The 11,741-nt window shown below is 39.5% G+C and overlaps 1 protein-coding gene across 1 annotated transcript; it reads left to right on the plus strand.

The window, feature by feature from the left end:
* Window positions 1–613: 613 nt before the first annotated feature.
* LOC104285576 (myosin heavy chain, skeletal muscle, adult-like) lies at window positions 614–11,738 on the plus strand (the record flags this gene model as incomplete). The annotated part of the gene is made up of 22 exons (XM_009884043.1): window positions 614–856; window positions 945–1,088; window positions 1,182–1,338; window positions 2,193–2,220; window positions 2,319–2,430; window positions 2,524–2,616; window positions 3,791–3,854; window positions 3,947–4,045; window positions 4,139–4,242; window positions 4,321–4,459; window positions 4,709–4,827; window positions 4,924–5,073; window positions 5,940–6,110; window positions 7,085–7,391; window positions 7,500–7,585; window positions 8,019–8,106; window positions 8,199–8,316; window positions 8,874–8,997; window positions 9,084–9,220; window positions 9,322–9,577; window positions 11,369–11,611; window positions 11,727–11,738. Coding segments are annotated over exons 1-22 (2,955 nt in total), but the record flags the coding sequence as incomplete, so codon positions are not given.
* Window positions 11,739–11,741: the final 3 nt, after the last annotated feature.

The following is an 11,741-nucleotide window of genomic DNA, read 5'->3' on the forward strand; positions in this document are numbered from 1 at the left end:
AGGTAAAGGGAAGTAACTCTTCCCCTGCATTCAGCTCCCACACCTGGAGCACTGTGTCCAGTTGGATGCTGCCTGGTGACAGGAAAGACAACTGATATTCTGGAGTGAGTCCAGTGGAGAGCTTCCAACACAGGTAAGAGAAAATGATGTATGAGGAGACATTGAAGGTGTGGGGTTTTTCCACTCTGGCGACAAAATTAAAATCTGGGTCTCTATTGCTATCTTCAACAAAATGTGCATGGTTACACAGTAAAAAAAAAAGCCAGACTATTCTCAGATGTGCAGAGTGAAAGCATGAGGATCAATGGATACGTGTTGCAACAATAGAAATTTTTGTCAGGTATTAGGAAAAAAAAATTCACCATCAGGGTGGTCAGATATTAAGCAGGGATGCAGAAGGACTGAGGAATCTCCATTATTGGTGATAATCAAAACTTCACTGGAAAAGTCTCTGGATAACTTGATCCAACATTTGCCCTTCACAAGAAAGTGAACCAAAGAACTCTGAGATTCTTCCCAAATCACAAATTTTGTGACACTGTTTAGGTTTTTCAGTAAACTGCGCCACAACAAAAAGTCTTGACTCATTTGGGCAACGTGTCTGCTCTTCCAGAGTATTCTCTGCTGACGAGGCCCTTCATCAAGTGCAGCCATGTCATCAGACTCTGAGATGGCCATCTTTGGGGAGGCAGCTCCTTACCTCCGAAAGTCAGAAAAGGAGAGAATTGAGGCTCAGAACAAGCCGTTCGATGCCAAGTCATCCGTCTTTGTGGTGCATCCTAAGGAATCCTTTGTGAAAGGGACAATCCAGAGCAAAGAATCTGGGAAGGTCACCGTCAAGACTGAAGGTGGAGAGGTAGGTAAAATGCAAGATTTACAAATAGCATTAAATTCCCACTCTGAGATCTTAGCTGACGTGTATGTATCTCTCTTTCCTCTGACAGACCCTGACCGTGAAGGAAGATCAAATCTTCTCCATGAACCCTCCCAAGTATGATAAAATCGAGGACATGGCCATGATGACCCACCTCCATGAACCCGCTGTGCTGTACAACCTCAAAGAGCGTTATGCAGCCTGGATGATCTACGTAAGTACCAGCAGCAGTCTTCCTTTGGGTAGAGAGGAGGAACTGCTCTGCCAGGCTAAGTGGAAGCCAACGTGCTGTCTCCCTTCCTCGCAGACCTACTCGGGTCTCTTCTGCGTCACTGTCAACCCCTACAAGTGGCTGCCGGTGTACAACCCGGAGGTGGTGTTGGCCTACCGAGGCAAGAAGCGCCAGGAGGCTCCTCCCCACATCTTCTCCATCTCTGACAACGCCTATCAGTTCATGCTGACTGGTGAGTGGCTCTCAGAGTGATTCTATCTAAAAAACATTATAAAAGTAGTCACAGAGTTTCCCTGACAAATATGCTGATATTTTCTTAACACATCATTAGAGTTTTATTTCAGTCATAGCATCAATCACTGCTAATTTAAACAGGAATTCTTCACATGAGTATTTCTAAAAAGGAAGCATAGTGCCACAGATAGTTAGTGTGTCAGGAAAAACAATAAGCCAAATGGACTATGTGGAGCAAGGAATATAATTACATCTGTAATGAAATAGTGTAGTTTAACAGGGTGTGAGATCCATATGTGATGTGAAAATTCTGTCTAATGATGATTCATTAATGCTAATTCATCAAAGGGCTAGAGGAAAAATCAATGTCACAAATATTCAAATTTGTCTTGAAAAAACCTTGGCACAAAAAAATGAAACAGAATTATATATTGTTGCTAGTTTTGCTTCCATCTTTGCGTTCTTTTTTTTTCTCTGTGCTATTGGATTCAGAACTATTACCAATGCTCAAGATTCCTTTGCCATGGGTTTTTACTATCCCTTTTTCTACTGCTTTAAAAACTATCTGTGTAGCAGAAAATTAAACAACAAAACCAGAAACAATTTATTGTATTCAGGATAAAAAAGACTGTAAAGGGTTCAGTAGGGAAGAAACCCATGTCCCTTCAAGGTTTTAATTGTTCATGAAAAAGCATTACTTTGCAAATAATTGAATTTTTTAAAACTGTTACTAGCAAGCAAAGAAAAAGCATGCAGACATTTTTCTTGCCATTACTTACATTTACTGCATTAATTTTCAAGTTTTTTGTGTTCTTCGTTTACAAAGCCTATTTGTTTCTGCCTCTCTCACAGATCGCGAGAACCAGTCGATCCTGATCACGTATGTACACCCCCTGCTCGGGTCCCTGCGGGGCTGCCCAATGCCAGGGGACCTCCTGCCTGACCACACGCTCTCTGCTTCTCTCTTTGGCTTAACAGCGGAGAATCCGGTGCAGGGAAGACTGTGAACACAAAGCGTGTCATCCAGTACTTTGCAACAATTGCAGCGAGCGGGGAGAAGAAGAAGGAGGAGCAGTCAGGCAAAATGCAGGTAAATTAATAGATGCTGGCTTGAATCAAGGCTTTCCTCTGTTCCTCATGTGATTTTTGGAAAGGATAACCAGTGATAATTATCATCCTGCAGGGAACACTTGAGGATCAAATCATCAGCGCCAACCCACTGCTGGAGGCCTTTGGAAACGCCAAGACCGTGAGGAATGACAACTCTTCACGCTTTGTAAGTTTTTGATCAGAGAAGCTGACATTTACAGGGGAATAAGGATGTCAGAACAGACGTTGTCGCTTCTGAAGTATCGTGGTTGGATGAGTGTATTCACTGAACTATTATTTTTGTCATATTTTTCTCAACAAAAAACTAACTAGGCTATCTAATTAACAAGCGTAGTACAGCAAACAAATATTTACAATGGGGATCTTTCAATATGTATAAATATCTGTAATATTTAATATTTATAAATATATATACATACTTCTTCAATATGTATAAAGATCTATAATATTTAATATTTATAAATATATATGTACATACTTCTTGTATCTGATATATATACTGTAGATACAAAATTGTGTAAATCAGTATAATGCAGAAGGAAGAAAGGGAGGGAGGAAAAGACAGATACACAGGATGGAAATTGCCTGTATCAGATCAGCAAAAATATGAATATCTGGCTTTTAAGACACAGAACTGGGCAGGTCTATTTATCTGACTGTTCAGACCTTGATACAAATTGTCTGGGAAGGCATAGGGACAAAGATGTCTTCAATACTTCCTATCAGAAGCCAAACTACTCTATGAAATGTCCTTTTGATTATTTTAATGCAAAAAGCCATTTGTAAATTTTATTAGATAAGCTGTGAACGTCCTTGAGAAATCACAATACCAATCCACAGTCTCAGCAAAGTTCTATGTTCTGAGTGTGTTGCCCTTATCCGCACAACTCATAAAATAACAGATGCCATCTGTTTTTCCACAAGATCCAAAAAAACTCATTAAACACTTATACCACCAAAATCCACCTTCACAGCATCCTATCTGATTAAAAAATGAGGTGACTGCATCTTGGCTTTCTCTATATTCATCTAGGATAACTGAGGCATAAATGACCTATTAAAATGATTGCTTAGTTGTTTTCTTGTTCTTGTGCGTTCAGGGTTGACACTAAATAATAATAACTTGTCTCAGATCTTTACCTTAGTATGGCCAGTATAGAGAGTTTCCAGAATATTTTTTGTTCTGTTTTGCTTTTATTTAAGGAAAATAGGAAAAAAACCCCAAACCACCAAATCAAAAAACTTCAAAGTTTAAATCCTCTTCTCTGTGGAGAATAGAAGGTTACATACTTCCAGTCCTAGTGAAATTTCAAAATGCCTTTTTTCTTTCCCTTCTAAAGGGCAAATTCATTCGAATCCACTTTGGAGCCACAGGCAAACTGGCTTCTGCTGACATTGAAACATGTAAGAGACCTCCTCTCCTGATCGCATTCCTTCCTCCCTTTCCACCTCAATGTACTTTTGCAGGCCTAACTCTGTCCTACCATCTTTGCCAGATCTGCTGGAGAAGTCCAGAGTCACTTTCCAGCTCAAGGCAGAAAGAAGCTACCACATATTCTATCAGATCATGTCCAACAAGAAGCCAGAGCTAATTGGTAGGAAGTCTTATAAATTGATTGATGGAATCTGAACGTGTTTAACATTTATCTTCATTCCTACAGTCAGATATGTCCTATTCCTCTTTACAGACATGCTCCTCATTACCACCAACCCATATGATTACCAATTTGTGAGTCAAGGTGAGATCACTGTTGCCAGCATTAATGACCAGGAGGAGCTGATGGCTACAGATGTAAGTGACACAGAGCATATGGTACGGTGAAAGTTCCACTTAATGGCCCAGAGATTTATTTGACTGATTCTGTTGCAGAGTGCCATTGACATCCTGGGCTTCACTGCTGATGAGAAAACAGCCATCTACAAGCTGACCGGGGCTGTCATGCACTACGGAAACCTGAAGTTCAAGCAGAAGCAACGTGAAGAGCAGGCAGAGCCTGATGGCACAGAAGGTACTAACAGAATCTAGAACTCCTAATAACAGGAACCATTACATAGCTGGCAGTTGGGATTCAGGTATCTTGCTCCAATTTACTTTCATAAAGACACGAGTCTCAGCTTTCTCAACACTCATGCTTCCAGATTTCCCTTCAAGCTATAACAAGACTGTAGCGCTGATACCTGCATCTACATCTTAGAGGACATCCACTTTCAATGATCACTTCTCCTCTGTCACTGTCTTCCTCTCTCTTTGCATATAGTTGCTGACAAAGCCGCCTACTTGATGGGTCTGAACTCAGCAGACCTGCTCAAGGCCCTCTGCTACCCCCGAGTCAAGGTTGGGAATGAATATGTGACCAAGGGTCAAACCGTGCAGCAGGTAACAAGCAGCTGGTGACTGAGAGCCTCTGTCTTGTATCACTTACTACTTGCACCAGATATCATTTTCCTTCTGCTGCATTCTTCTTTATTTTAGGTGAACAATTCAGTGGGTGCTCTGGCAAAGGCTGTCTATGAGAAGATGTTCCTGTGGATGGTTGTTCGCATCAACCAACAGCTGGATACCAAGCAACCCAGACAGTACTTTATTGGTGTCCTGGACATTGCTGGCTTTGAGATCTTTGATGCAAGTATCACAGAAATCATGAAAGGGCAATTAGGGCTCAAGAGAAACTGGAGAATTATGGTGGGTTTTTTGAAAACATTCCATTCACTTGCAATTTCAAATCAAGTTTTGCATTTTTTAAAAAAATATTATTCTTCATTTTCTGGAAATACTTTCCTTCCTTGTATAAATCACTGCTTTTTCTCCAGCACAATACATGAGCCGTAACGGATCTCCATGTAACAGGTTTATGTGACACAAAAGGAAGAAGCAGCTGCCTTTTACAGAATTAGCACAAATGTAGCTTTTCAATAATTTGAGTTTAGTACTAAAAAAATGCACTGACAAATAGCACAGAAATACTGAAGATACAATATTACAGAGTGTAGGAAGAGAAAGGACTTAAGTCCCACAAAAATTGTGCCAAGGATTTGGCAAAAGAGAAAAATATATGTCTTTTGAAGAGCCAAAGGGTGACTCCAACAGGAAGAATGCATTGGCTGCTTTTAGTTCAACAGGGAAGTTCTACAAACATTTGGGCAAGGTACCTGAGTACAAGCCAGGGCTGGCAAATACTTACAGTCTGATTATTTCTTTATTTATTTGTAAGGGGAATGGGCAAATATAGATAATATGAGAGAAAAGAGTGATATAAATTGCACCTTGATAGGGATAAGACTGCCGAATAATTCTGGAATTTGAAATTATATATATCATTAAGTAGCGAAGAGCAAAAAACCCCAACCTCATTCAAATTAGTTCATGGGATGTTTTTAACATTAAAAAAATCCTTGTTTTAACTGGGCATCCCTGCATGGGAATTTGAGTCCATAGAAGAAAGCTATACAGGCTTCATCATGAGAATGAGTAAATCTGTAATTGTGCAGTTCAACAGCCTGGAGCAGCTGTGCATCAACTTCACCAATGAGAAACTGCAACAGTTCTTCAACCACCACATGTTCGTGCTGGAGCAGGAGGAGTACAAGAAAGAAGGCATTGAATGGGAGTTCATTGACTTTGGGATGGACCTGGCTGCCTGCATTGAGCTCATTGAAAAAGTATGTTGACTGCATTTAAGATTTTGTTATTTCTTCTTTGTGAGAGAATTTTAGGATTTTTCTTCAGCCTTATTTTTCTTGCCTTAATACTTCACAAATCTACCTATTATTATCCATTTATGTTCCTTACTATTTGTAGCCCAAAAAGTACCTTTTCATTTCAAATATTGTATGTATTCAGAAAGTAATTTCTAAGGACCTTTGTGATTAGGCTACGAATGAGGTACTTTAGGTTATCCATTAACTACACTATTATACATTTTTTTAAAAATTAACTGTACTTTTGCTTGTTTGGCAATAGAAGAATTAATGTGATCACACATAATTTGATGGCAAGGATTCTCTGTAGGTGTGTTTTCTATTCTAATAAGATGAAAGATCTTCATACATTAGAATATTTTAGAAAACCAGAAACAATATTATGATTACAATTTCAATATCAATGCTGTGCTTTCTGAAACACGGTTTCTAATTAAAATCATAGATGTATCTCAGAAAAGATACTGGATGAACAGGGATGAATAAAACAATCACTATGAGCTGACACTGTTCTGTGTAACATCCTCTTCTATTAGAATAAAAAGACAAAGATATTTTATAAAAATAAGATTTCAGGAAGTAGCTGAAAGATCTGCTCATCCGTTGAACAAAGGTCAATTTCAGTAAGACACCTTCATTTACACAAATTTACTTTGGGAAAGCATTATTGGAAAAAATAAAAATCTCCTTCTGATTCATCAGTTTCCAAATTATAAAGAAAACTTTGTGTGATTATTGTGACACTATCACTTCTGAAACACATTAGTTTCAGACACAAAGTCTCATTTTGTCTAGAACTGCGTCTGCAAACCTTAGTGATTTGATTCAACTTTGATCCAAAAATTTAATTCATTTCTCAGTTTCCTGCACTGTACTGCAGTCTCCTGAAGGCAGATCTTTATTTTATCACTGTTATTTTTTGCTGCTTCTCCCAGCCCATGGGCATCTTCTCCATCCTGGAAGAGGAGTGCATGTTCCCCAAGGCAACTGACACCTCTTTCAAGAACAAGCTCTATGACCAGCATCTGGGAAAGTCCAACAACTTCCAGAAGCCTAAACCTGGCAAAGGCAAGGCTGAGGCCCACTTCTCCCTGGTGCACTATGCCGGCACGGTGGACTACAACATCACTGGCTGGCTGGAGAAGAACAAGGACCCCCTGAATGAAACTGTCATTGGGTTGTACCAGAAATCATCTGTGAAGACATTGGCTTTACTGTTTGCCTCTGCTGGTGGAGAAGCAGGTCAGTTTTCTGAAATGTCAACTCTTCAGTGCACAGCACTTCTGCAAAATCGTGGAATCATGAATGGGCCCAAATGTCATAAATGTTTCATTATCTTCACTTTATCAGAGACTAGTGGTGGTGGTGGTGGTGGCGGCAAGAAAGGTGCCAAGAAGAAGGGTTCTTCTTTCCAGACTGTCTCAGCACTTTTCCGGGTAAGTAAAGACTTTATCTTTTCACCTATGCAAATTAGAATTAAACTGTACTTTCAATTGACTCAGCAACAGAAAAAAAATAAACGAACACCTTCCTTTCGGATCCTTATTTAAAAAAAAATAAATTTATGGAATGAAAAATGACACTGTAGAGTCCTAAACTTACACTTAAACATGAATGTTCTCACAAAACTACGAAGTACCCACCCTCTATCTCTCATTGGGTTGATGGCAATTATTTTTTCATATTCTAAAAGGTCATGTTCAACGTTCAGAATCAGAGGGGATTGAGATATTGATTGAGGTATTATCAGTTGATAAGTTTCAGCTCAGTACATCTCCACTGATAGGCCTTTTATGTGAAGTTTAAAGAACCTAAGAGTTAGTTTTTCCTAATTTCATATAAACACACACTAAAATCATGATCCCACAGGAGAACTTAAACAAGCTGATGACCAATCTACGGAGCACTCACCCACATTTTGTCCGTTGCATCATCCCAAATGAAACAAAAACACCTGGTAAGACACTCAAGCAGAAAGAACTTCTTCTGATATGGCCATTCCCCTCTGCACTGGAAACTGTGGTATTCATTTATGCTCTGAATTGCTAGGTGCCATGGAGCATGAACTGGTACTTCACCAGCTGCGGTGCAACGGCGTGCTGGAAGGCATCAGAATTTGCAGGAAAGGTTTCCCCAGCAGAGTCCTCTATGCTGACTTCAAACAGAGGTAAGAGCAATGAAATTAAGAGGTAAGTCAGGTGTCCTCACTGATTTCTGTTCATCAAACAGCTGAACTTTGCCAGTGTCTCTGAATATGGAAGCACAGTAGAGTTACACAAGCCAATGATTACAAGATTAAAAAGTGCAGATTGGGATGTGGCTACAATACGTTCTCAGACAAAAATTACAAACTCAGAATGAGTGCTTTGACCGTTGCATCAGCTGCAAGTTTCAGGGGACGATGCTTTCTTCCTATACGCATGGTAGCAATGTTCCTCTCTAGCAATTTTCTACAGCATAGTTTAAGTAAAAAAAGTATTGGACTGAAATGGCTGGAGATCAGTGGCCTCTTTTCATCGATGACTGATCACCTAAAGACAGTAACAGTTTCCTTAACTTTGTTATCAGATTAGGGATTCATTATAACTCTATCTCTAAACAACGGATGGAATTCCAACTCCCTCAGCCTGATTCTGCTGCAAAGAGTGATGTTAATTTCAGTAAACAATATAACCTTATGACTTGAGATGGTTGCCTTCATTTACATTTTCTCTCATTTCACAGATACAAGGTGCTCAATGCCAGTGCCATCCCAGAGGGACAGTTCATTGACAGCAAGAAGGCTTCTGAGAAGCTCCTTGGGTCAATCGATGTGGACCACACCCAGTACAAATTTGGCCACACCAAGGTACAAACCCTCGTTGCCTCACTCACGCTGTGCCTGTGCTTTGCTCTACCTGACAGTGATGTGCTGCAAACATTCCCTTTCTCAAGGTGTTCTTCAAAGCTGGGCTGCTGGGACTCCTGGAGGAAATGAGGGATGAGAAGCTGGCACAGCTCATCACCCGCACACAGGCCATGTGCAGGGGCTTCCTGATGAGAGTGGAGTACCAGAGAATGGTGGAGAGGAGGTAGACATTCCTCATCTTCAGTTAAAGTCACTGTACTTGAGGAAAACTCTTTGCACTCTTCATAGTGAAAATATTCAATGTACATTTTAATTATGCTTCAGGGAATCCATCTTCTGCATCCAGTACAACGTTCGGTCCTTCATGAATGTCAAGCACTGGCCCTGGATGAAGCTGTTCTTCAAGATCAAGCCCTTGCTGAAGAGTGCAGAATCTGAGAAGGAGATGGCCAACATGAAGGAAGAGTTTGAGAAAACCAAGGAAGAGCTTGCAAAGTCTGAGGCCAAGAGGAAGGAGCTGGAGGAGAAAATGGTTTCTTTGCTGCAGGAGAAAAACGATCTGCAGCTGCAAGTGCAGGCTGTGAGTATCGCCATTTATTTCCCACTCAGAAAAGGAGTCTATACATTCAGACTGCTCTTTTGCAAGGTCAAACTACAGAGCACCAGAAGTCAGATATTTGGTGAATTATCCATCATATATATGTGAAGTTGAGGAAACAAGTGTCTGGCAGTGGTGTGGTAGACACTGACAGCCAATGCAAAAAAGCAGGGAGCTCCAAATGGGAAGTCAGTGTTCTTTCTTTCTGAGGAAGAAGCCGTAGCTAGCCAAGTTGAATTACTCAGGACAGGGCAGTACCTCAACCTCCAATTCCCTCTGAGCAGGTAAGTCCTGCAGATAGTAGCTTCATTTCACCAGCATTAAGTCATTTTGGACCGTAAATGCAACCTAGAATTCAAATTGATGTCTGTAAATTCAGCCACTTAATAACTAACGGCTAATTGTTCATTTAGGAATTGGGCAATACGGCTTGAAGTTTCTCCTCAGTCTAAAAAGAAATTAATCCAGAGCTTCTGCTTCTGAACAAAAGTCTCATCTCCCAGGGTTGGTGTATGGTATTTTGCTAAGATCAAGTGTGCTTGATATTCCCTGGGAAGTTGAAAAGGAACACTCTGATACAGGCAGATGTTGAACATCCCTAGTGAAATGGTTGAGTCCTGCCCATCCTTCTTTAATCCATAACCCTTAAATGCAAAATATACATACCAAATTTGGAGAGCATATGCATGTATAATAGTACTTAACCATCATCTCTGGGTAGGCATTTCACATTTCTGTATTATTTAGACACAATTTAGTACAATGCAGAATGACAAAGGTGATGAGTAATCAAGCAAAATCTTTGATTTCTGAGTACTGTAGTGATTTGCATCTGCAACATGGATTTTCACGATATGGTAGATTTGTTACTAATAATATTCCATGAAACTTGTACACACATCAAATTTAGAAAAATAAATTATTATTTAAAAGTATATTCCAACAGTGTTTGATATTCAAAGCCCATCTTACAAAGCAATTCTAAATTACTCATTAAACTGTTGAAAGCAGTGAAATTACCAAATATACTATTCCCGTTTCCCTAGTTACACAGGGATATGAGTCTTTAGTTAGTAAATGAGAAACCTAGGGTTTTTTTCTCAGTCTAAAAGAGAAAAATAGAGACAGATTTTGATCTTCTTACTTATAAAGGTATCTGTCAGTCCCACTCATTTAGGACAAAGATAATCAAATGAAATACCAAAGACCAAAGGAATAGAAAGTCAGCTGAAATCAGCAAAAAAACTCCAAACAAAAAGGCTGGAAATATGTGCACTTTTTTTTAAAAGGCAGTACCTCTATAGTATATGCAGTAATTTTAATGAATATAGAAATGTGATATACATTTTTATCTAGCAGTTTTTCTCTTCAGAATAATAAATCCTTTACACCCCCAAATAATACTTGGTTCAGTACCAATTACAAAAGGGAAGTCACTGATTACTGTATATGAAGTAAAAAGTCCATTCCATTGAAAAAATGAGTAACAGAGATGCTCATGTTTCTGTGATGCCTCTAAGGGCATGAGGTATTCTCACAACTGCAGTTCCTGAGAGACATTTTTGAAAGAGCCAAAAAAAAACGGAAGTCATTCTAAACAGAAAAGTTGCATAACTATTTCCCAGACAGAAAAATTGACAACATCATTCAGCTGTTTGAGTGGAAAGGCTATTTCAGACATGGCTTTTACATATGTCAAGTTAGTAAGATAAAACATGAATACAAGAAACTTCCAAGTGTTATAAAGAAAGAAAATATGTGTCTCCCCACCAGGAAGCAGACAGCTTGGCTGATGCAGAGGAAAGGTGTGACCAGCTCATCAAAACCAAAATCCAGCTGGAAGCCAAAATTAAGGAGGTGACTGAAAGGGCTGAGGATGAGGAGGAAATTAATGCCGAGCTGACAGCCAAGAAGAGGAAACTGGAGGATGAATGTTCAGAGCTGAAGAAAGATATTGATGACCTTGAGTTAACACTGGCCAAGGTTGAGAAGGAAAAACATGCCACTGAAAACAAGGTATGAGGCAGAAGACGTCACTATTACACAAAAGACTTCTGTTTTGTTATACAGTATAAAGTTGTAAACAATTTTTTATTTTTTTTTATCTGTACTTGCTCCTTTCTTCTCAAAGGTGAAAAACCTCACA

The sequence above is a fragment of the Charadrius vociferus genome, unplaced genomic scaffold (assembly GCF_000708025.1).
Source record: "Charadrius vociferus isolate BGI_N301 unplaced genomic scaffold, ASM70802v2 scaffold584, whole genome shotgun sequence".
NCBI lineage: Eukaryota > Metazoa > Chordata > Aves > Charadriiformes > Charadriidae > Charadrius > Charadrius vociferus.